General features: G+C 41.7%; 1 protein-coding gene across 1 annotated transcript in view; it reads left to right on the top strand.

Moving 5' to 3' along the window:
* The window catches only part of LOC122927672 (dual oxidase 1-like), a 260,004-nt gene that overhangs the window by 156,219 nt on the left and 79,207 nt on the right, over positions 1-24,578 (top strand). The window contains exons 19-23 of the mRNA XM_044279744.1: positions 6,440-6,665; positions 6,789-6,882; positions 9,654-9,829; positions 12,252-12,327; positions 14,607-14,791. Coding sequence (XP_044135679.1) covers positions 6,440-6,665; positions 6,789-6,882; positions 9,654-9,829; positions 12,252-12,327; positions 14,607-14,791 — 757 coding nt within the window. The remainder of the gene's footprint in view (positions 1-6,439; positions 6,666-6,788; positions 6,883-9,653; positions 9,830-12,251; positions 12,328-14,606; positions 14,792-24,578) is intronic.

Genomic DNA, 24,578 nt, shown 5'->3' with positions numbered 1-24,578 from the left:
GTAATAAATCGTTGGTGGCACAGTGTGCGCCCCCCATCGGGCCCCCCCTTCCTCCCTCTATTGTTATAAATCGTTGGTGGCACAGTGTGCGCCCCCCATCGGCCCCCCTCCCTCTATAGCAGTAACAACATTGGTGGCAGTGTGCGGCCTCCCATTCCCCCCCCCCCCCGATCATTGGGGCAGTGGAGTTCCGATCGGAGTCCCAGTTTAATCGCTGGGGCTCCGATCGGTAACCATGGCAACCAGGACGCTACTGCAGTCCTGCTTGCCATGGTTACTTAGCAATAGTACAATAGTAGAAGACTCATAGTTACCTGCTTGCTGCTGCGATGTCTGTGTCCGGCCGGGAGCTCCACCTACTGGTAAGTGACAGGTCTGTGCGGCGCATTGCTAAAGAACTGTCACTTACCAGTAGGAGGAGCTCCCGGCCGGTCACAAACATTGCAGCAGCAAGCAGGTAAGTATGAATCTTCTACTGTTGTACTATTGCTAAGTAACCATGGCAACCAGGGCTCGGCTGCCACCAATGATCGGGGGGGGGGGGGAATGGGAGGCCGCACACTGCCACCAATGTTGTTACTGCTATAGAGGGAGGGGGGCCGATGGGGGGCGCACACTGTGCCACCAACGATTTATTACACTAGAGGGAGGAAGGGGGGCCCAACAATATTCAAACTGGGGAGGGGGGTGGTCTACCCCCTGCTGCCTGGCAGCCCTGATCTCTTACAGGGAATATGATAGTACAATTAACCCCTTCAGGTGTGGCACCTGAGGAGTTAATTGTGCTGATCACAGCCCCCTGTAAGAGATCGGGTGCTGCCAGGCAGCAGGGGGCAGTCTTGTACAAAGTTTGTAGTGTATTCTAACTAGAAGCGTCCCCATCACCATGGGAACGCCTCTGTGTTAGAATATACTGTCGGATCTGAGTTTCACGAAGTAGCTCATATCCGACAGTATGTTCTAACATAGAGGCGTTCCCATGGTGATGGGGACGCTTCAAGTTAAAATATACCATCGGATTGGAGAAAACTCCAATCCGATGGTATAAAAGAACTCCAGACTTTACATTGAAAGTCAATGGGGACGGATCCGTTTGAAATGGCACCATATTGTGTCAACATCAAACGGATCCGTCCCCATTGACTTGCATTGTAATTCAGGACGGATCTGTTTGGCTCCACACGGCCAGGCGGACACCAAAACGACTTTTTTTTCATGTCCGTGGATCCTCCAAAAATCAAGGAAGACCCACAGACGAAAAAAACGGTCACGGATCACGGACCTACGGACCCCGTTTTTGCGGACCGTGAAAATAAACTGTCGTGTGCATGAGGCCTAAGGCTTCATGTGCATGACTGTGTTTTCTGGTCTACAAACCATGGATTCTCGGAAAACATGGATACAGGTCGTGTGCCCCCTGCACTTTTCTTTTCCACATGTCCCGTACAATTGTAGAAGTGCCTATTCTTGTCTGAAATGCGAACAAGTATAGGACATGTTCTATCTTTTTGCAGAGCAGCAGAATGGACATACGGATAGCAGATGGTGTGCTGTCCACATCTTTTGCAGGCTCATAGAAATGAAAATGCACCAAAAACTGCAGGTGCAAAAAGCACCTCTAAAAACCTATTAGCTTTTTTTTAAAAAAATTCTACAAAGTAACATTAAGGCCTCATGCACACGACCGTTTTTTTTTTTAAGGTCCGCAAAAACGGGGTCCGTAGGTCCGTGATCCTTGACCGTTTTTTCGTCCGTGGGTCTTCCTTGATTTTTGGAGGATCCACGGACATGAAAAATGAAAAAAAAAAATCAAAGTCAAGTTTGCCATTGAAATGATAGGAAAAAACGGACACGGATCACGGACACGGATGACAATCTTGTGTGCATCCGTGTTTTTTCACGGACCCATTGACTTGAATGGGCCCGTGAACCGTTGGCCGTGAAAAAAATAGGACAGGTCCTATTTTTTTCACGGCCAGGAAACACGGATCACGGATGCGGCTGCCAAACGGTGCATTTTCCGATTTTTCCACGGACCCATTGAAAGTCAATGGGTCCGTGAAAAAAAAAAACGGAAAACGGCCACGGATGCACACAACGGTCGTGTGCATGAGGCCTAAAGGAGAGTCTATAATCTTCTGTTTAAAAATGCATGGGTTACACAAAAAACACACCACTAAATGTGTTAGTACTAAAACATGCTATTGGTAAAACGCTACAAAAACAGCCTTCCCAACTTGCAGTGAAAAAACAAGGTCCACTATGCACTCACACACTGCAGGTTTTGTTGCAGAAATTCCTGCAACTGAAAATCCGTTCCATTCACCTGAATGGAGCTTTCAAAAATCTTCTTGCCTCCACATTCAAATGAATGGAACTAATTTTGAATTGCGGAATCGGTGTAAGGTGCCGCCGGTTACCCGTTGAACAGCCTTTAGGCTGCTTTCACACATTAGTGTTTTGATCAGTGTTTGACCTGTAATTATCATCAGTGATTGTGAGTCATAACCAGGAGTGGAGGCTACACAGAGATAAAGTATAAAGGGAAGATTTGCTCCTCTTCTGTATTTTTGAACGCACTTGATTTTGGCGAACAATCACTGATGGAAATCACTGGGAAAACAAGTAAATCAGGCCTCACATCTCTCTCAACTCTCTGTTGCGGTCATGCATAATTCATGACAGCATCTTCCCTCTGGCTCATGTACCTAGGTGTGGTCTTCATAAACAGTGAGAAGAATTAATTAGTTTATTGCGTTTATTTTCTTTAGAATATCATTGGCAAAAATCCAGTAATCAAGTGGTCTCAAAGAAAATAAAGAATCTTGATAACAGCCTAAAATTGGTTGGATAGTATTATACAAAAGAAAGCACAATGGCCCAGATTTACTAATGTGTCTATGCCAAATACCTGTCTAAAATGTGGAGCAAATTGTTATATCTTGGGTTTCTGCACTTTTTTCCAGCATGCTCAGCAGGGGATAGGTCTTAGATTTGGCTTTGTGTTAAAGGGGTGGAGTCTAATATGGGCCATAATGTGCCATCATTCTAATATGGGCCAAAAATTGGGTTAAAGTAAGCCAATAGTTGGTATAGAGTCAGAGAAAAGTGTCTATCCCTGCACCACATTTATCATCCAGCCTGAGCCCCTGTGATAAATCTGGTGTAGGCCCAGACAGCCTGTGTAAGGATTATATAGGATTAGTAAATCTTGGCTAATAAGTGGAGATGATTACTTTCTATTGTTACTCTCTATATAGATTACATGCTGATAAAGGGCACTGTGATCCTGTTTCTCAGTGTTGAGCCTTATTACCAGGATCTTAATGAATATGGTGTATATACATCAATTCTAGGATGGCCCATCTTAAATGGGTTCCCCGGGAATTAAGAAAGAAAAAAAAAACTTAAATAGTCCATTATTATAAATAAATTCCTAAATACCATTTTACTAGGAAGCAATGATTGGGATAAATAAAATGGCTGCCGTCCTATTAGTATACAATAAAACCTGTCCTAATCACACAGGAGGACAAGTTGCTTCACAACATTGATGTAAAGAGCTGCCTCATCCTCCTCTCCTACTTGTCAGGGATTATGATCCTGAATACATCTAAAAAGTTCTTCAGCTGAATCTCTTTTGGGAATGGAGCTCATGAGGAGACATTAAGTACTCTTCACTGGTGTAATTCCTCCACATAGGCTGCAGCCTGCTTCTTGTCAGCTAGGCCACTTTCACTCTGCCCATAGGGCCTGCACTTCCTCCAGCTGTTAACGGTCAAGCGAATGCACCCTAATCTTCACCAGCCGAAGGCTGGCCACCTTAGGCTACTTTCACACTAGTGTTCGGGGCTCCGCTTGTGAGTTCTGTTTAAAGGCTCTCACAAGCGGCCCCGACCACATCCATACGGCCCCAATGCATTCTGCTCAGAATGCATTAGTCTGGCACTGTTTGGCCTCCGCTCCGCTCAGCCAAACGGATCCGTCCAGACCTACAATGCAAGTCAATGGGGACGGATCCATTTGAAGTTGACACAATATGGCTCAATTTCAAATGGATCCGTCCCCCAATGACTTTCAATGTAAAGTCTGGACGGATCCGTCTGACTAACTTTCACACTTAGAATTTTTTCTGAAATATAATGCAGACGGATCCGTGCTGAACGGATCCCATCGTCTGCATTATAGGAGCGGATCCATCTGTGCAGACACCGGACGGATCCACTCCGAACGCAAGTGAGCAAAAGGTTCCAGTCCTCTAGTTCCTGAAAAGGTATGCTGTTTGTTTGGTTGCCCGTATTCCAACTTTTGAAATTTTGACCCTTTGCTGCATGTCTCTACTTCTGCCTGATTTTCATACTAACAGCCTGCCCTGACCTCAGACTGTTTACTGGATTTCACATACTCTCCTTGCCCTGAACTCAGTCTTGTCCCTGGCTATGGTTTTGCAAGCTTCTTGGGTTTTCGACACTGGTGCCTCTTGTCCCTAATGGGTCAGCAGTTACTTGAACAGAGACTACTCCAGGAGGCAGTGGCCTTGTGGTTTCTCTGCAGTTTTTTTTTTTTCTCTGCAGTGAAATCCAGGTTCCTGTATAGGGGTTGTAAGGGATCGCCTCTTATTCGGGGGTCATTCTTACAATGATCTTCATAACCACTGGGTTTCAGGTCCAAACAGTGCAATTTATTTTACACTCGTCATACACAACATGACATAAAACAAAAGCCTGCCCGTCTGGGCTCTACCTAAACATAATAAACATTGTATCCCAAACTCGGCTATACAATAGCGTTCCCACATGGAACCAGGTGCGGCTTACCCCAGACATACAGTCCACCAGCCCTCAGGCTGTAACAAATGCAGTACCTTTGGAGGGGGTTGTGGTCTAGCAGTCCTCCTGACTCTGACCTTTCAATGCTTGTTCCTGGGTGTCGCTGAGTCCCCCAAAGTCCAGGCTATTGCATAGCCTGGTGGCCGCTCAGCCTTGCCTGGCTGAAACCACACTGACAGAGCCTCACCAGGCCTCTGTCTGCACACTCTCCAGACTGAGACACACCCAAGATCCAGTAGCAGGATTAAATAGGATACCTGGACATGAGCATGCCCTAAGTCCCGGACTGGAACCTGGGGGAAACAACACATCAGTGTTCACATTACCACAGGGTTAAAGGCTGAATACCAGGGGGCCACTTTAGCCCTAAGCCGAATCTGTTCAAGTGACACATTGAGTCACAACTAAAGAAAAAAAAACAAAAAACGTTTTTTATAGAATAAGTTCTACCTTTATATTTTCACAGTTGAAAATACAAATCAGTTACAAGCGTTCAAAACACGATCACAGAAACAAATAGCCCTATATTACAGTATGTCACTTAAAATCTAAAAATATACTCTCCCCCACATCAAAATAGATACCAGTCAAGTTACTCAACAGATCCACATGTTCAACACATTTCCCTCAACAATACTTGGCTCATTTGGGGGACTAAGGTGTGAAACAGATGTTGACATATGTTAAGTCAGACACTACAATGGTTTGGCATCAAACCATCTGGTGTCAGCCTCATGATTTGCCAGCTTTGGAGTGATAAGTAACTTTTTTTTGTTGGGGGGGGGTTGGGGGGTTATTTGGCAGACAGCATAGGAACTAGCCTCTGAGCTATGAGGAATGGGAGAGCTTTACAGAATATATCTGTTTATCCACGTGGTCTACCCAATGCCTATTTTGTTTGGGGTGTACATATTTATATTTTAAAGGTAACCTGTCGCCAATTTGATGGTGTTCTAACTAAGGGCAACATAAATAAGTGACTGATTCGCTTAGCACAATGCTGGGTCACTTTCTTTAATTGACCCAGTCAATCTGCCAACATTTTGTATTGAAAAGCTCCAGCTGATAATGATGAGTCATGTATATTCATGAGCTCCTGACTCTCCCCGCCCATCTGCTGCTGAGTGACAGTTATTTTCCATATGAATCAGCAGCAAGTGGGCAGGGGAGTGGCTATAGCTCTGAATTAAATATACGCTGGACTCAATGACATGTGGCATTAGCATGTGGCATATGTGTATGTATATTATGAGGTAACCATCTGTCACACCAGTAAGTGAATACATCTAAGGCACTTTTTAGTAGTTAATGATTGTATATAATTAGTTAGATCATAATCAAATATCCACATGACAGGTTCCCTTTAAGTGACTTACTAAAACTGATTATTTTAACAGTTTAACATTTTGTTTCTTTGATAGTAACATGTTCTATCTAGATACTTAATATTACCCACTAAACCAAAAGGATAGACTCTTAATGGGCATTTTTAACTTGTTAGTTGAAATTTCTCCATACACATAATATATTTGCATGTATTCCATATATTCATCCTAGCGTATGTTTCTTTTCTTTTTATTTCTCGTGTACCCATTTTGTAAACACCGCAGGTTCTTCACATTGATCAATCAGGCATTGAAAGTTTCACTGCAGAAAGCTCCTTGAAAGTCAGAGAGGCTCTTAAATGTGAACTGACCAGAACAGAGTTTGCAGATTCTCTGGGACTTAAGCCTCAGTCCTTGTTTGTGGAGTCAATGTTCTCTTTGGCAGATGAAGATGGAAATGGTTATCTTTCATTCAGAGAATTTTTAAATATTTTATTAATTTTAATGAAAGGTTAGTAGTGCCAGGACTACTATGAGGTCCAAGTTCTGTGTGTCCTTTGTATTGCAGATGATTTCTTATATTACAGTCTTGGTCTATCTATTGTGTCTTATCTTAATTTGTATTTAATTGCAGGTTCTCCTGAGGAAAAATCTAAACTGATGTTCACCATGTATGATATTGATGGAAATGGATTTCTTTCAAAGGAGGAATTTTTCACAATGCTAAAGTAATGGCATGTTATTTATTTTACTTACTTTTATATCACCAACATATTCCGCAGAGCAGAGCTATACAAACATTGTCGTCTCTCACTTCAAAGCTGGTCATACTTGAGACTACTTGTGGCCAATTAGTCATACATGGGATTGTTCATATGACCGATCGCATCAGTAACATGCAAGACTAAACTGGTCAGCAAGGGACTTATAAGGGTGAGTTCACATCACTGTTATGAATTCTGTTTCTGTTTTCCGTTATAACATGGTTATAACGATAAATAGTGGAATCCATAAAATGGAAGTCAAAACAGAAGCCTTTAAGAGGCATTCCATTTTGATCCTTCATAATACAAGTCTATGGGCAGCATAATGGATCCATTCTGGTTCCATTATGCAGGAGTCCAGTCTTGCATAACAGAAACCAGGATGGATCCGTTATGCTGCCCATAGTCTATTATTATGACAGAATTGACAGAATGCAAAACAGAAGCCTTTAAAAGGCATTCCATTTTGATTTCCATCATAATAGAAGTCTATGGGCAATCATAACGGATCTGTCTGGTTTCCGTTATGCAAAACGGAGAAAAAGTCCTGTCAACAGGACCTTGTTTTCCTTCTTGCATAATTGGAACCAGACAGATCCGTTATGATTCCCATAGACTTGTATTATGAAGGATCTGAACAGAATGCCTTTTAAAGGCTTCCGTTGTGACTTCCGTCTTATGGATTCCGTTATTTTCCATTATAACCATGTTGTAATGGAACACTAAAATATAATTCATAACGGTGACATGAACCCGCCCTAAGAGTTATCAAAACTAGTGGAAAAAAAAACGGACTTAGTTTACCCTAGAAACCAATCAGATTCCACCTTTTTCGGAGCTCTTTTGGAAATTGAAAGGTGGTATTTTAGTTTATTGGCTGCCTTGAGCAACTAAACCAGTTTATTACACGACTTTTCATAAATCTCCATTTCAGCTTTTTTTTTTTTTTTTTTTAGCACAAAGGCAAATGATCGTATGATCATGTCAAACACATGTAGCTTCTGCTGACAACGGCTGAAATTTTTTCAACCTGGTTAATTACATTTTTGTCAGACAGAAGTCTACCTTTGCAAACAATCATCAGAGTCATTTTTGAAACAATGTTAATATCCACCTGTCACTAGAAACCTGTTTTCCAAACTGACCTTATCCAAGAGAGCTACATTTTTAAGCTAGGGCCAGGGGTATACACAAATCTCCTAGGGCCCCATAGCAAAATTAGTATGGGCCCCCCCTGCCCCATCCAGTTTCCCAGTGTGTGTGCGTCAAACAGAACACAAAGCACACAAAAAATTAATAAAAAGAATTTGCCCTTGGCCTCATCCACTTTATCTGACTCCAAATTATAGTGCTTACTCTGAAAAGCATATTTTTCCAATGTATTTACAACAACCAACTGGCATAAAACTCCACCATACAGATGTAATCACTGTTTCCATTGAAGGTACGCCACTTACCACATCAGTTTCTACAACTCCCTCAGGCTAGGTTCACACATCCATGTTCTGTAAGTGTTGTTATTGATGCTATGAGATCATTATAGTTAAGCCCATGGTCAGGCTGTGACATGTGCGAGAAATACAAATGAATAATACAACTTAAACATCGATGTGTGAATTTGTCCTAATGACTGTTAATGGAGAGAATCATTCACACAATGACCACTGTTGCTTGCTTAATGAGAACAATGTGGGGGTCCCAGAGGTCATTATATAAATTTTTATTATCAAAAAGGAGAAACTCAAAAAAAAATGGGAACTTGTACAAAGACAGGTACAGAATAAATTGACTACAGTGGACTCTGTTCAATTTCTGTTCAGGATCCTGTTTACCGAACAAAAAAAGTTGTGTGTGCAGGACGTTTTGGTCCAGTCATTTTGAAGGGCAATGGGGCTCCCAACGCAAATGTAAACAAGCCTTAAGCCAAATGTTAAGGTCAATTCAATGTAAGCTTCCACACTGTGCTGAAATAAGGTTATATCCTCTCAAATGGAATACACCTGGTTTTGGAGACACGGGTCACAGTCACATTGATTGTATTTTGGTCAGTATTTTGTATCATTATCTATAAGCCAAAACCAGGAGTAGAACCTCTTTTGTGTTTTTGAACCCACTACTTTCAATGCCTTAATACTTATAAAAAGTTCAGAGCAAAAAGCAACTCAGATACAGCAGTCTAATGCTAATCATACCCATACACAGTCAGATGAATGTCCATTAAGCCTAACCCTAAGTTCACACCTGAGCGTTTTACAGCGCGTTCAAATGCGCTGTAAAACGCTCAACACTTGAGCGTTTTACAGCACGTTTGAAAGCGCTGTAAAACGCCCGACGCATAAACAAGTTCTTGAGCTTTTTTGGGGGCGTTTGTCGCTCGTTTTGGCCATAGACTCATTGGACAACACTGCAGTCAATCACACAAACGCGAGTCAAACGCGCGTTTACTATTGCAAAAAAACGCGCATAAAAACGCGTGACAAATACACGCGTAAAACGCGCGTCTCAGAAACGCTCAGGTGTGAACCCAGGGTAATGCTATATCAGCCAAGTCTACAAAAAAAAACAGCACTCTCGACTTGAGAGAAGAGGGGAAAGATGGATCTGATATGGTGAAAGCCAACATGTATGATCCCGAAAATCAACAAGTTCAACTGAATTTACCTAATGTGCATAGCCAGCTTAACTCCAGCAAGGCTGTGCAATATGAAGGTAACATTTGTCATTTATTATTTCAGATCTTTGATTGAAATCTCTAACAACTGTCTTACAAAAGACCAAGCGGAGCAGGCGATAGAAGTTATGTTTAAGGAGGCAGGATTTGAGAATAAGAATGAGTTGACTTGGGAAGATTTCCATTATCTGCTAAGAGATCATGACAAAGAACTCCGCTTTTCAAAGCTGCAGTTTAAAGGTATGATATACAGACACGTACACGCATGGTTCCCAGTGACTCCGACTTCAAAGGGAACCTGTCATCAACTGTATGCTGCCCATACTAAAGGCAGAATAACTTAGAGACCGGTGAGTTGATTTCAGCGGTCTGTCATTTAAAAGTTAAAAGTAAGTGGTTGCCGAGAACCAACATCACAATCATTGCAGACTGGGCCTGGATAAGAGTCACGGCCACCTGAGAAGAGTCCTGGTTATTCATGAGCTCCTACTCTCCTGCCCACCTGCTGATGACGGACAGGCTTCTACCTAGTTTTCTCCCTTTCTCTCTAGGAGAGAACTGCCAATCATCAGCAGATGGGTGAGATTGCAGGAGATTAGGAATAACCATGACTCTTCTCAAGTAGATTTGTTTCTTTTCCCAGGCCTGGGCTGCAATGATTCTGATGCTGGTTCTCGGAAACCACTTACCTTTAGCTCATGAGTGACACATCGCTGAAATGAGCATTTCTGTCACTATTTTATGCTGCCCTCAGTCGGCATAAAGTTGATGACAGGTTTCCTTTAAGGTAATGAATAATGTCTTTTACAGTATGCTCACTCAGAATGTAGGCATAATTAAAAAGCCAATAGTAGTTTTAGGGTGAAGTTTCTTAGGCCATCAAGAGAAAATTATTCAGAGAACCCTCCTTTCACATAGCTAATGTTTTCTCTTTTTAATTGAACTGTAAAGTTATTTCTGCATTAACCCCCTGAATTATGAAACGTAAATTACCTGGTGAGACACATACAGGCCCATCTTAGGATCTCATGGTGGATCAGTCCAACCCTTAGAGAGCAAAAAGTTGGAGACAACAGAATGAAACCAAACGTAGTCTTATTCTAACATATTTTGAAGCATAGGTATTAATTTATTACAAAATCATACAATGCAATTCTGTGGAACGGGTGCGGACCCATTCAATCTCTGTGGGGACGAAATGGATGCGGAGAGCACACTGCGTGCTCTCCGCATCCACATTTCCGGAGAGCGGCCCCGATCTTCCGGTCCGCGGCTCTGGATTAAAAATATAACATGTCCTATTCTTGTCCGGAAATGCGGACAAGAATAGGCAGTTCTATGGGGGGTGCTGGATCCGCAATGCACTACGGACGCGTGAATGGACCCTAACAGCATCTACTTCCATGAGTAATGTAAAGAATGAAAATCAGACATCATATAGTACATGGTAATCTCTTTCTAAAAAAAATTAGAACCAGCCTGTACCTCACATGGATCCAGTGATCTCCCTATTATTTTCTGCATTTGCTTTGCTAGATTTATTTCAAGCTGGCAGCTAGGGGCCGTTCTTATAGGGAGTGCCCTTTCTGCTGCAGCAGGTGGCGCTATACAGATCGATTTCAGTGAATAACTCAGTGACTATGCAAAATTTTTAATTACATACAAATACAAATACAAAAGTTTTCAGATTCAAGAACTTCTTTGAATAATCTAGAATATTTTTTTGTGGGACAACCCCTTTAATAAAAGGATGATGAGAACAGTATGTTCACACCGAGCAGAATTGTTGCAGAAATTTCTGCAACTGTCCCATTCATTTGCATGGTTTGGTAGCGATTCATGTACTTGACAAAACATTCTCATTGAGATGAATGGAACTGATTTTCACTTGCAGAAACTTCTGCAGAAAATTTGCCTCATGTGACTGTTGTCCCTTAATCTGAATAGGGTTTGCAGAAAACTGTGTGGGTCACTTACTAACCAGAAATACACCTATATTAGGTTCTTTGAGCCACAATCTGCAACTTTTCCCTGCTCATGCGAGGTCTAAAAAAGTGGGCAGGGAGGGGGATGGGCCGGCAGGCCTGTCTCATTTATCATTTTCTACGCCTGTTTTAGGCATAAAAAATGGTCTAACTGTAAGACCGCTAGGAAGCTGTCTTTCATTTAGAAGCGGCGGTAGATCCGCTGAAGTTATGAAGAGGTTGATGTGGGGGTCTGATCTGAGGATCTGATATGCGGTCTGATGAAATATTTTTTTTCTTATTTTCCTCCTCTAAAACTTAGGGTACATCTTATCATCAGGTGTGTCTTATAAAGCTAAAAATATGGTATATATTCCATCTCATATTTCCTCAATCCTGCAAGTAACACATCACACCACCCCTATAAAAGTGTAGCTCAATCTAAATAAGATTCCACTTATAATTTTCTTTCCAATCACACGGTGGCACATGATAAGATATGATGTTTTATATTGACATCCATGTGCATGTTGTAAATGTTTTTTTTTTTTTTTTTTTTTACAAGTAAAGGAATTTTTCTTATAAGAAACAGCTATACATTTATCTATGGGCTGAATGGGGATGAGCTGTAATATCATACAGCACATGGGCAAGTGTCACTGTTTCCTTTGGATAATAGGCTTATGTTTTTTACACAGGCATGGATGGTTCACAGGTCTATGACGCAATGTGTAGGAGAGTATCTGGTGTCGAAACAACGTGTAATGTAAAAAAGTATGTATTATATATTCTATCATTCTCTGCATTTATATAAACACTCTGAATGTTTAAAGGAAGTCTGTCAGCAGTTTTGACCATGCCACACTGCTGACAGCAGTAGGTAGTTGCCCGGGGAGTAGTATAAACATACAGTTAGGTCCATATATATTTGGATAGAGACAACATTTTTGTTCTGTACATTACCACAGCGGATTTTGAACAAAACAATTCAGATGCAGTTGAAGTTCAGACTTTCAGCTTTAATTCAGTGGGTTGAAGAAAATGATTGCATAAAAATGTGAGGAACTAAAGCATTTTTTAAACTCAATCCCTTCATTTCAGGGGCTCAAAAGTAATTGGACAAATTAAATAATTGTAAATAAAATGTTCATTTCTAATACTGCGTTGAAAACCCTTTGTTGGCAATGACTGCCCGAAGTCTTGAACTCATGGACATCACCAGATGCGGTGTTTTCTCCTTTTTAAAGCTCTGCCAGGCCTTTACTGCAGCAGTTTTCAGTTGCTGTTTGTTTGTGGACCTTTCTGTCTTTAGTTTAGTCTTTAACACGTGAAATGCATGCTCTGTTGGGTTCAGATCAGGTGACTGACTTGGCCATTCAAGAATATTCCACTTCTAAGCTTTAATAAACTCCTGGGTTGTTCGAGCTTTATGTTTTGGGTCATTGTCCATCTGTATTATGAAATGCCGAACAATCAGTTTGGCAGCATTTAAGCACACAGTGTCTCTGAAAACCCCAGAATCCATCTGACTGCTTCTGTCCTGTGTCACATCAGCAATAAACACTAGGGAACCAGTGCCACTAGCAGCCACGCATGCCCAAGCCATCACACTGCCTCCGCTGTGTTTTACAGATTATGTGGTATGCTTTGGATCATGAGCTGTACCATGCCTTCACCATACTTTTTTCTTTCCATCATTCTGGTAGAGGTTGATCTTGATGTCATCTGTCCAAAGAATGTTCTTCCAGAAGTGTGCTGTTTTTTTAAGATTTTTTTTAGCAAAGTGCAATTTAGCCTTCTTATTCTTCAGGCTTATGAGTGGCTTGCACCGTGCAGTGAACCCTCTGTATTTACTTTCATGCAGTTTTCTCTGTATGATAAATTTGGATATTGATACGCCTATATCCTGGAGAGGGTTGTTCACTTGGTTGGCTGTTGTGAAGGTTTTTTTTTTCATCATGGTAATTATTCTGCGATCATCCACCACTGTTGTCTTCCGTAGGCGTCCAGGTCTTTTTGCATTGATGAGGTCACCAGGGCTTTCTTTCTCAGGATGTACCAAACTATAGATTTTGCCACTCCCAATAGTGTAGCAATTTCTCTGATGTTTTTTTTTCTGTTTTTGCAGATGAAGGATGGCTTGTTGTTTTACCTACATGGATAGCTCCTTTGACCGCATGTTAACTTCTCAGTAACATAGTCAAAATGCAAGCAGCACACCTCAAATCAACTCCAGGCTTTTTATGTGCTTAATTGAGAATCAAATAATAATTAAGGAATTGCCCACACCTGCCCATGAAAAACCATTTGAGTCAATTGTCCAATTACTTTTAGTCCCTTTAAAAACATGGTACCACATGTAAAGGAGCTGAAACTCCTAAACCTTTCATCCAATTTTAATGTGGATACCCTCAAATGAAAGTTAAAGGTCTGGACTTTATGCCCATGTTCATTATTAAACTATAACTTGAATATGTTTTAGTAAACAGGTAATAAAAACAAAATTTGTGTCAGTGTCCAAATATATATGGACCTAACTGTACCTTTTGTGGATCTTATATTATTAGGAGTAGTGTAAATATGAAGTTTTATCCTACCAGGTTCCTCTTCTGAAAGTGCACTGGAGGCAGAGGTTCGATGTGAAGTGCTCTTTGTAGTAAACTGCTTCACAGCTCCTTCCCTCTTCCCACTTGTGGTGGTCACTCAGAGCAGAGAGAAGGGGCAGAAGGAGTTCACTGCAGAGAGCACTTCACAGTAAAGTCTAGCCTTCATTGCACTCAGGAGCAGAACCTGGCAGAATAAAACTTTGGCATAAAGAATATAACTGGCATAAAGAAGTTCACTACACACTACTGATTGGAATTCAGGTAATGTCTGAAACCTGACCTGAACATTTTAGTATAATATTTTGCTTGATATGTGCCTCATATGAACTTTTTATCTGTACATGCATATAATAAATAATAATCTGTAAAGAGTTGTGCTTTGCCCTGGAATATGTATATAAAATATTCTGATATGTAACTTATTAACAGTTGTTCTCTTTCCATAAGTTCATCTAATACTTTAGAAGAACAGCGCCTATACACAGAGGCCAAAAAGGGAAAATACCAAAGAAGCAAAGTGCATAAAAAAATACAGGAGTTTAAACGTTTTATTGAGAATTACCGGCGCCATATCATCTGTGTAGTTATATTCTATGGAATTTCTGCAGGGCTGTTCATAGAGAAAGCTTACCGTAAGTAACATTCAGAGTTCTTGGTATATACAGTAGTTGTAATGGAGTGCCTAGTGTGAAACAGATCTACCCCTATCTCACATGCTAATGCACGAAAAATAATAGTAAACCCAGCATGGTTGCCAACCGTCTGCAAATACAAGAAAAGTCAGTAACGGGAAACTTGTGCCTGTATCCTCAATAAGAAAAATAGATATGTCCAGTGTTCGCTCTAAGCCTTGGCAGCTGCTGAGTGGGGTCGGCTCAGAGCTGGGCACAGCGCCAAAGGTGGGCGATAGGAAAACCTAAGATAATTGTCACATTAAAGAGCATACAGTGTAACCGCTGCACCATTTTGTACATTACATTATATTCTCTGCACCATGCTGTGTAATCCTACCTAATAAAAGCCCTGTGTGCATGCACTGTGTCCGTGAGTGTGTGCCGATTTGTTAAGTGTGCGGCGCGCCGGCCAATTGGCACACATGCACGGGCACCGCCGATACCTGCGCGTCAGGCGTTTACAAGTGGGAGAGGGCCCGGTGTGTAGAGCTGTCCGGAAATAAAGGGCCACATAACTTGGGGGGAGGGGGCTGTGTGTGCTGCACTGTCAGGGCTCCCCCAGAACCCGGCTCTGGAGCTAATGATCTCTCCTGCTCAGTGCAGTCTCTTTGTGAGTGGCAGTGAGAGGTTAGAGGCCACATCCACCCCTCCGTGTCATCCTCTGTCATCCCGAGCGGCAGGCAGCTGACGCGGAGAAACAATAGTGCAACTTCCCTGCCCCCTCCCTCCCCCCATTACTCTGACTACATCTGTAAACGCAGGTATAGAGAGAAAGAAAAAGGCGGGGGTTATTCCAATCTAGTGGAAGACTCCAACAGACAAGATATAACTAGAGGCGCCAGTGGATGGAGAACAAGAAAATGTAAAAAAGCAGAGGCAGGAGAAAAAAAAATTAAAAGGGGAGGCAGCTGAAAGGGGTGTTCACACTGAAAGAATTCGGTGTGTAAGAGAGGATATAGGAAAGTGACTTAATAAGTCATAAAGCTTACACCCCTATGAGAAGCGCCAAAGCCCCAGGGTATAAGGGCGATACATTTTTGTATGCAATTAAGGTGTGGTAGGTCATATACCCAGATCAGGGTAACCAGGAGAAGAAGGTGAACTCAGTGGACAGTAGACACACCACTATAGCGTACTGTAGCAAACAATAAGTAAAAGTATTCACATATAGTCACCCTATAAGGGTATATTAGAAAAGCCAAAAATAATCAACTCACTTCACGGGGGGTGGCCGGCTGGATAAGCTCAAGACACCAGCATGGACCAATACCCCCCAATCCGGAGTGCCTGTACAGTCGTCCGCACTGACAGTTGCCCAGTAGGAAAAGGAAAGGCTTCACTTCAGTGGTATTGTTTGAAGACTTTGGCTTCTTTATTAATTCATAAAAGGCTCAACGCGTTTCGGGGTATGCAGACCCCTTCTTCAGGAGCAAGTACAAACAAAATACAATTTTTATCTGTGAGAGGCAGGGTGCCGGCTATGTGATTCTGCGCCGACACACCGGCCTCCTGTATTAAACGTAAATTATCATTGGTGGCACAATGCGCCCTCCCCAGTATTAAAAACATTGGTGGCACGGTGCACCCATACCCCCCACCCCCCAGTATTAAAATCATTGGTGACGCAGTGCGCCCCCCCCACCCCCAGGGGGGGGGGGGGCGGGGAATAGTTATTAGATAAAAAGTAATAACTAAAAAGTAAAATAAAAACACACCAAAATATTAGGTATAAATCATCCCCTTTCCCAATTTTATATATGAACAATAAATAAATAAACATATCACATATTGCCACGTCCAAAAAGTCCAAACTATTAAAATAAAAAAAATCTCCTATGTGGTGAACGCCATAACAGAATTTAATTTAATGTTTCTAAAATGAAAATGAACAGAATATCGGTATAAGCAGGGGCGTAGCTAAAGGCTCATGGGCCCTGGTGCAAGAGTTCAGCTTGGGCCCCCTACCCCCGACCTTCCCTCAGTGCTTTAATGCAAGGGGCAGGGGTGCATCTAGCCTTTTTGCTGCCTGAGGCAAAAATTTAACCCCCCCCATGCCAAATTCTCAACCTAACCGATTCCCTCCAGTCCTGCTGTTAAAGGGGTTGTCGTCTTTTTTACTACTTATGACCTATCCTCAAGATAGGCCATCAATATCAGACCAGCGGGCATCTCCCGGCATCCCCACCGATCAGCTGTTTTAAGAGAGGGCAGCGCTCATGTGAGAGCTGCTTTCTCTGCTATGTTCACCTGCTCTCCGCCACAATTGCAGGTAAGCAGGTAAATAGAGCAGATAATGCAGTGCTCATACGGAAAAAAAAAAGCGGACAACCCCTTTAAAGACATACTTGGAAAACATTACATACAGCGCTACAGAACATACAGGGTCATACAGCGCTCTTACATCTAGTGATGTCTCCTCTTATGTAGATATTCTCTTTCCTCATCTTCTCCTTTCAGATTTGACCGCCATGATTATTTATTTAGCCATGTCTTGTCTCTGCAGAGTTTAACAAACAGGCATCTTACTTTCCTACTTTTCCATCATCCTCACCTTCTCAACACCCAATCCTGACCCCCCTCAATACTATACTGCAGAAACTGAAAATACTGGTACCACACAGATAGTGTGCCAGTACAAAAGATACCCCCTTACCTTTAAGATCAGACCCATATATCAAACCCCAGATGAGACCCCCCCCCACATCTCAGACCAGACCCCCTTTTGACCTCTGTCAGACCCCATATCAGACCTCCATTAGACTTCCATGTCAGACACCGCTCCGATATAAGACCTCAGATAAGACCTCCGTTAAACCGCCAGACCTCCATATAAGACCGCCATTAGACCTCCATACCTCCATATAAGACCTTTATTAGACCTCCAGACCCCAATCAGACCCCCATGATGACCTTGAGACCCCCATTAGACCTCTCTAGATCCCCAGTAAGACCCTTTAGACCCTCAATCAGACCCCCATTAGACCTCCAAACCCCCATATTACACCTCAGGACCCCAAATCAGACCCCCATTAGACCTCTAGAACCCAAATCAGACCCCCATTAGACCTCTCTAGACCCCCAGTCAGACCCTTTAGACCCTCAATCAGACCCCCAATCGGACCCTTCAGGCCCCAAATCAGACCCTTCAGGCCCCAAATCAGATCCTTCAGATCCCTAATCAAACTCCCAATCATTTCCCTAATCAGACCCTTCAGACCCCCAATTAGACCTCAGATCAGACTATAAAATAATTAAACAAACTTACCTCTCCTTCTCTGCTGCTCCTCTCCGGGTCAGGCTGTCTTCCCAGCTCTCATCTCTTCCCAGGGACCGCGCTGCTGTCACCTGACCTCCTGCAGCGTCAGGTCAGAGTACACTGTGTACGTCCTGACGCTGCAGGCGGCCAGTGCACAGCAGCGTGGGCCCCAGGAAGAGCGAGCAGGAGGAGGGGTAAGTACTGTACATCGCTCACAGCGCTTTTCTCCCCCTCCTCCTGCAGACTAGTGAGCGCTTCCATAATGGGAGCGCTCACTAGTATTCTCTTTATAGGTAGCACTGCATCTTATTAAGGGAAATATACAGCACCACTGGCTTAGGGGCCCAGTCGCAACTGCAACCTCTGCAACCCCTATAGTTACGCCAGTGGGTATAAGTTATCGGCCTGAAAGTTCACAGGTTATCGGTAGTGATGAGTGGCAGGGGCAATATTCAAATTCACAATATTTCACAAATATTTTGGTGAGTATACGCCATATATTCGAGAATAATTTGCAATAAACACTACTCCTAAAATCAAGATATTGCAGCCTTCTCATTGGCCCACAAGCTAGAAGCAGGGAGGGATCAAATATTCGAAATTACAAATATATCACTATATTCAAAATATTCCCGAATTCTTGAAGTGCAAATATTTGCGTTAAAAATTTGCAATTCGAATATTCGTGATAAACACTAGTTATTGGTATCAGCTCTAAAAAATCAATATCGGTCGATCCCTACCCTGCACCATGCTGTATAATATACATTATAATCTCTGCACCATGCTGTGTAATATACATTATAATCCCTACACCATGCTATACAATATACAGTATAATCCCTGCACCATGCCGTATAATATATATTATGATCCCTGCACTGCTTTACAATATACATTATAACCCCTCCACCATGCTGTACAATATACATTATAATCCATACAGTAAAATATACTGTATAGTCCATACACCATGCTGTACAATATACATTATAATTCCTGCACCATGTCGTACAGTATACCTTATAATTCATGCACCATGCCGTACAATATACAACATAACCCCACATTGTAGGTGTTATACTTTAAATGGAATGGCATGGTGTATGGATTATAGTGTATATTGTATAGTATGGTGCAGGGATTATAATGTATACTGTACAGAAAATGTATAAAGGTTACACCGTGCCAGACAATATAACCCATGTGGGATAGATAGATGGATTGATAGATAGATATACCAATATTCAGCCTATACCTATATACAGTCTATACCTATATACATATATATACAGCCTATACCTATATACAATCTATACCTATGTACATATATAAAGCCTATACCTATATAAATTATATACCTATATACAGCCCACACCTACGTACAGTCTACACCGTGTAGACTGTACATAGGTGTAGACTGTATATATATTTATAGGCTGTATATAGATATAGTCTGTATATAGGTATAGGCAGTATTTAGATGTAGGCTGTATATAGGTGTAAACTGTATATAGGTGTAGGCTGTATATAGGTGTAGACTGTGTATATATATATATATATATATATATATCCTGTATATAGGTATAGGCTGTACATAGGTGTAGACTGTATAGGTATAGGCTGTATATAGGTATATGCTGTATATAGGTGGAGGGCATGCTGCTGCAAAACACAAGGGGCAAAACCACTGGCAGGCAGGAACACACCTTCCCAGTGATAGACTATCACTGGGATGGGATGGTGTGTTCCTGCCAGTGGTTTCACTCCTTGTGTTCTGCAGCAGCATTCCCTCTTGGTCTGTCCCCAGCATACTTATGTAGCAGGCGCAGCAGGCAGCTCTCAGTCTCAGGACGAAGTCTAGCTTCTAAGATGGTGCGGCCGCCAACGCCCCCTCCATGTTACCTCTCCCTGTGCACTGCTGCTCCTCCTCTTCGGTCAGAAAAGGAAGGAGGAAGCAGCAGTAGCGCGGGAATATGTGGTAGGCGGCGCCCCGCTGAGCCGCACAGGAGGAAGTTTTGAAGAAGTCAGACTCATCATGAGTGTTGGCAAGTGTGGGCATTTTTTGCAAGCAGGGTGAGCGGCCGCTGAGAGGACTTATTAAACTTGAGAGCGGGGTCACAATAATTGCTGCGTAGCCGCTCACCCGCGCAGCTTAGAAGGAACACTGGATATGTCTATGATTTCTATTGAAGTTGGAGGAGCTTTGGAGGTTATTGTGATTACCATCATTTTTATTGTACACTTCACAGGAAATACTGCGGGTGTGTTCATATCAGTGTTCCAAGATATACACATATATTGCCTAATGATTATGATTTGTCTGTTTTTCAAATTTGGCAATTCATCCCATTAGCTTTCTGTAACAACATAAGGCATCTTGCTGTATGTGAACATGAGAATTACCCTTCAGATAACATCTTCCCCTCACAGAAACAGTAAACAGACAAGGTATAACCTGACTGTATAACTGCTACAGAAGGGCAATGGTATATTGTATTTAATTTGCAATGGTATAGTAAAGCAAAAATGAAAAAGAAAAACAGCCTAAATGGTGAAAACAATTGCTTTTCTATGAATATTAAATCTAAAAAAATGCCCTCTTCTGACGAAAGTGTGCCTTTAATCGTCCCGTTTCACCTTTCTACACCAATGTTATAATTTATACAAGAAAACACTGATGTAATTTGACTAGTGTTGAGCGAAGTGCGCTTTAGATCATAGATCAGAAGTGGATTCGTTCAAAACTTTGTTTGAATGCTGTACAGAGATATGTCTCTGAATAGTATTCAAATGTATGGATTTTGCAGAGGTGAAATTCATTAAGTCTGAAGTCTCACGAGACTTCGGTGAAGAACTTCAGCATTTGATTCTACAACTTTAAGAACAATTTAAAACTGCAATCCAAAGTCGGCTTCGGTACGGAGGTACTTCGGATCCCAGTATTAAAATATTATTCGAAGTCTTGTGACACCTTGGACATAGCAAATTTAACCTCCGCAAAGCGCATACATTTGAATGCTGTATAGAGGCAGGTCTCCGTACAGCATTCGAACAAAGTTTTGAACAAAGCAACTTCGGATCAATTATCTGAAGTGTACTTTGCCCAAAACTAAATGTGAGAATCATTTTTTCCAAAAGCCATAAATTGGACCTTCTCTTATGGCACCCTAATTGTCTGCCTACTCTTCCTATGTCTCACCATTTGTAGAATTTAGTAGACATAATCTAAATTAGTTCACATTTCACATATGTACTTTTTGCATATATAAATAAAACCAAACACCGTGCAACAGCACTCTGCAAACATTGAATATATGTGTTATACATTTTAATAATGCTATGTAGAGATGGCCTTGCGGTTTGCGGTTGTTTTGCAGCGATTCGCCGAACATGCAAACATATGGCGATGTCCGTCGGCGCTATATTCTTTTGCCTTGCGCCCAAATTTGACCCATGACACACACATCAGGTGGGACAGGACAGCCAATTTAGACATTTCAGCACATGGACACCCGCCTCACCTTTTAACAGAACTCGATCTGGCAGCCATTTTACATTCTGTGTTTTGCCAGTGTAGGAAGAGGTTGCTTTGTGGAGCATGGACAGGCTGTTAGGGACACTACACGCTAGCTAATAGGGCCACAAAGGACTGGTATAGGTGTGCTATTGATAGGTGTGATATACTGAGGAGTGTGATATACCTATAATATACTTTCTAACTTAGAAAGTATATAGTACATTTGTATTGTGTAGCAGTTGTGTGCGGTTCTGCTGCGATACCGCAGGTATATAGAGGGACAAGCGTTATTGGAACAACTATTTGCAACAGGTATTATATACCTGTTGCCCCCCAAAAAACTTATAAAGGGGTTTGATATAACTGCTTCTACAAAATACTGATTGAGAGGTGCGATATTCCTGCTTCCACCAAATATTGATTGAGGCCTGCGATATACCTGGTTCCACAAAATACTGATTAAGGGGTGCGATATACCTGCTTCCACCAAATATTGATTGAGGCCTGCAATACACCTGCTTCCACAAAATACTGATTAAGGGGTTCTATATACCTGCTTCCACATAAAACAGATTGAGGGGTGCGATATACCTGCTTCCACAAAATACTGATTATGGGTTTTTTATATGCCTGTTTCCACAAAATACTGATTACGAAATTGATATTTCTATTTCCACCAAATATTGATTGAGACCTGCGATACACCTGCTTCCACAAAATACTGATTAAGGGGTTTATATACATGCTTCCACAAAATACTGATTGAGGGGTGCGATATACCTGCTTCCACAAAATACTGATTAAGGGGTTCTATATACTTGCTTCCACAAAATGCAGATTAAGGGGTGCGATATACCTGGTTCCACAAATTACTGATTAAGGGGTTTTTATATACCTACTTCCACAAAATACTGATCAAGGGGATTGATAAACCTGCTTCCACCAAATATTATTTGAGGCCTGCGATACACCTACTTCCACAAAATATTGATTAAGGGTTTTTTATATATCTTCTTCCACAAAATACTGATTGATGGGTGCAATATACCTGCTTCCACCAAATATTGATTAAGGGGTTCTATATACCTGCTTCAACATAATACAGATTGGGGCCTGCGATACACCTGCTTCCACAAAATACTGATTAAGGGGTTTGATATACCTGCTTCCACAAAATACTGATTGAGGGGTGCGATATACCTGCTTCCACCAAATATTGATTGAGGCCTGCAATACACCTGCTTCCACAAAATACTGATTAAGGGGTTCTATATACCTGCTTCCACATAAAACAGATTGAGGGGTGCGATATACCTGCTTCCACAAAATACTGATTATGGGTTTTTTATATGCCTGTTTCCACAAAATACTGATTACGAAATTGATATTTCTATTTCCACCAAATATTGATTGAGACCTGCGATACACCTGCTTCCACAAAATACTGATTAAGGGGTTTATATACATGCTTCCACAAAATACTGATTGAGGGGTGCGATATACCTGCTTCCACAAAATACTGATTAAGGGGTTCTATATACTTGCTTCCACAAAATGCAGATTAAGGGGTGCGATATACCTGGTTCCACAAATTACTGATTAAGGGGTTTTTATATACCTACTTCCACAAAATACTGATCAAGGGGATTGATAAACCTGCTTCCACCAAATATTATTTGAGGCCTGCGATACACCTACTTCCACAAAATATTGATTAAGGGTTTTTTATATATCTTCTTCCACAAAATACTGATTGATGGGTGCAATATACCTGCTTCCACCAAATATTGATTAAGGGGTTCTATATACCTGCTTCAACATAATACAGATTGGGGCCTGCGATACACCTGCTTCCACAAAATACTGATTAAGGGGTTTGATATACCTGCTTCCACAAAATACTGATTGAGGGGTGCCATATACCTGCTTCCACCAAATATTGATTAAGGGGTTCTATATAACTGCTTCCACAAAATACAGATTGAGGGGTGCGATATTCCATGCTTCCACAAAATACTGATTAAGGGGTTTTTATATACCCGCTTCCACAAAATATTGATTAAGGGGACTGATATACCTGCTTCCACCAAATATTGATTAAGGCCTGCAATACACCTGCTTCCACAAACTACTGATTAAGGGGTTTGATATACCTGCTTCCACAAAATACTGATTGAGAGCTGCAATATACCTACTTCCACAAAATATTGATTTAAGGGTTTTTTATATACCGGCTTCCACAAAATACTCATTGATGGGTGCAATATACCTGCTTCCATACCGGCTTCCACAAAATACTCATTGATGGGTGCAATATACCTGCTTCCACCAAATATTAATTAAAGTGTTCTATATACCTGATTTTACAAAATACTGATTAAGGGGATTGATATACCTGCTTCCACCAAATATTTGAGGCCTGCGATACACCTGCTTTCACAAAATACTGATTAAGGGGTTTGATATACCTGCTTCCACAAAATACTGATTGAGGGGTGCGATATACCTTCTTCCACAAAATACTAATTCAGGGGTGTGATATACCTGCTTTCACCAAATATTGATTAAGGGGTTCTCTATACCTGCTTCAACATAATACATCAATTAATCGTTAACGATTAATTGATGTAATGCATATGGTGTGCCGTGGATTTCTCCTGTGAATCTATTTGACGTCTGTCCTCTACTAGCACCCACCATCTAGGGTGTGCAGATCTCATATTTTTCAAGTGTACATTTTTATCCTGTGACCGCCTAATGTACCTCCAGCCACAGAATCCAAAGTTCTTTGCTGTCAGGTGAACGTCTATTGACTAATTTTTGGAGCCTGTACTGGCTGACAGTTACATATTTATCCTGTGTACGCCTAATGTACCTTCCTCAACGTCGCAAAAAATGTTGCCAACCATTTTTTCTGATCGCGTCCAACTTCGGTCTGGTGGAAACCCAGTTGCTGCAGTAGGCTGCGC

Source organism: Bufo gargarizans, chromosome 2 (genome assembly GCF_014858855.1).
Source record: "Bufo gargarizans isolate SCDJY-AF-19 chromosome 2, ASM1485885v1, whole genome shotgun sequence".
Classification (NCBI taxonomy): domain Eukaryota; kingdom Metazoa; phylum Chordata; class Amphibia; order Anura; family Bufonidae; genus Bufo; species Bufo gargarizans.
The sequence above is the reverse complement of the archived record's forward strand: the minus strand, read 5'-3'. Positions and strand labels throughout refer to the sequence as shown.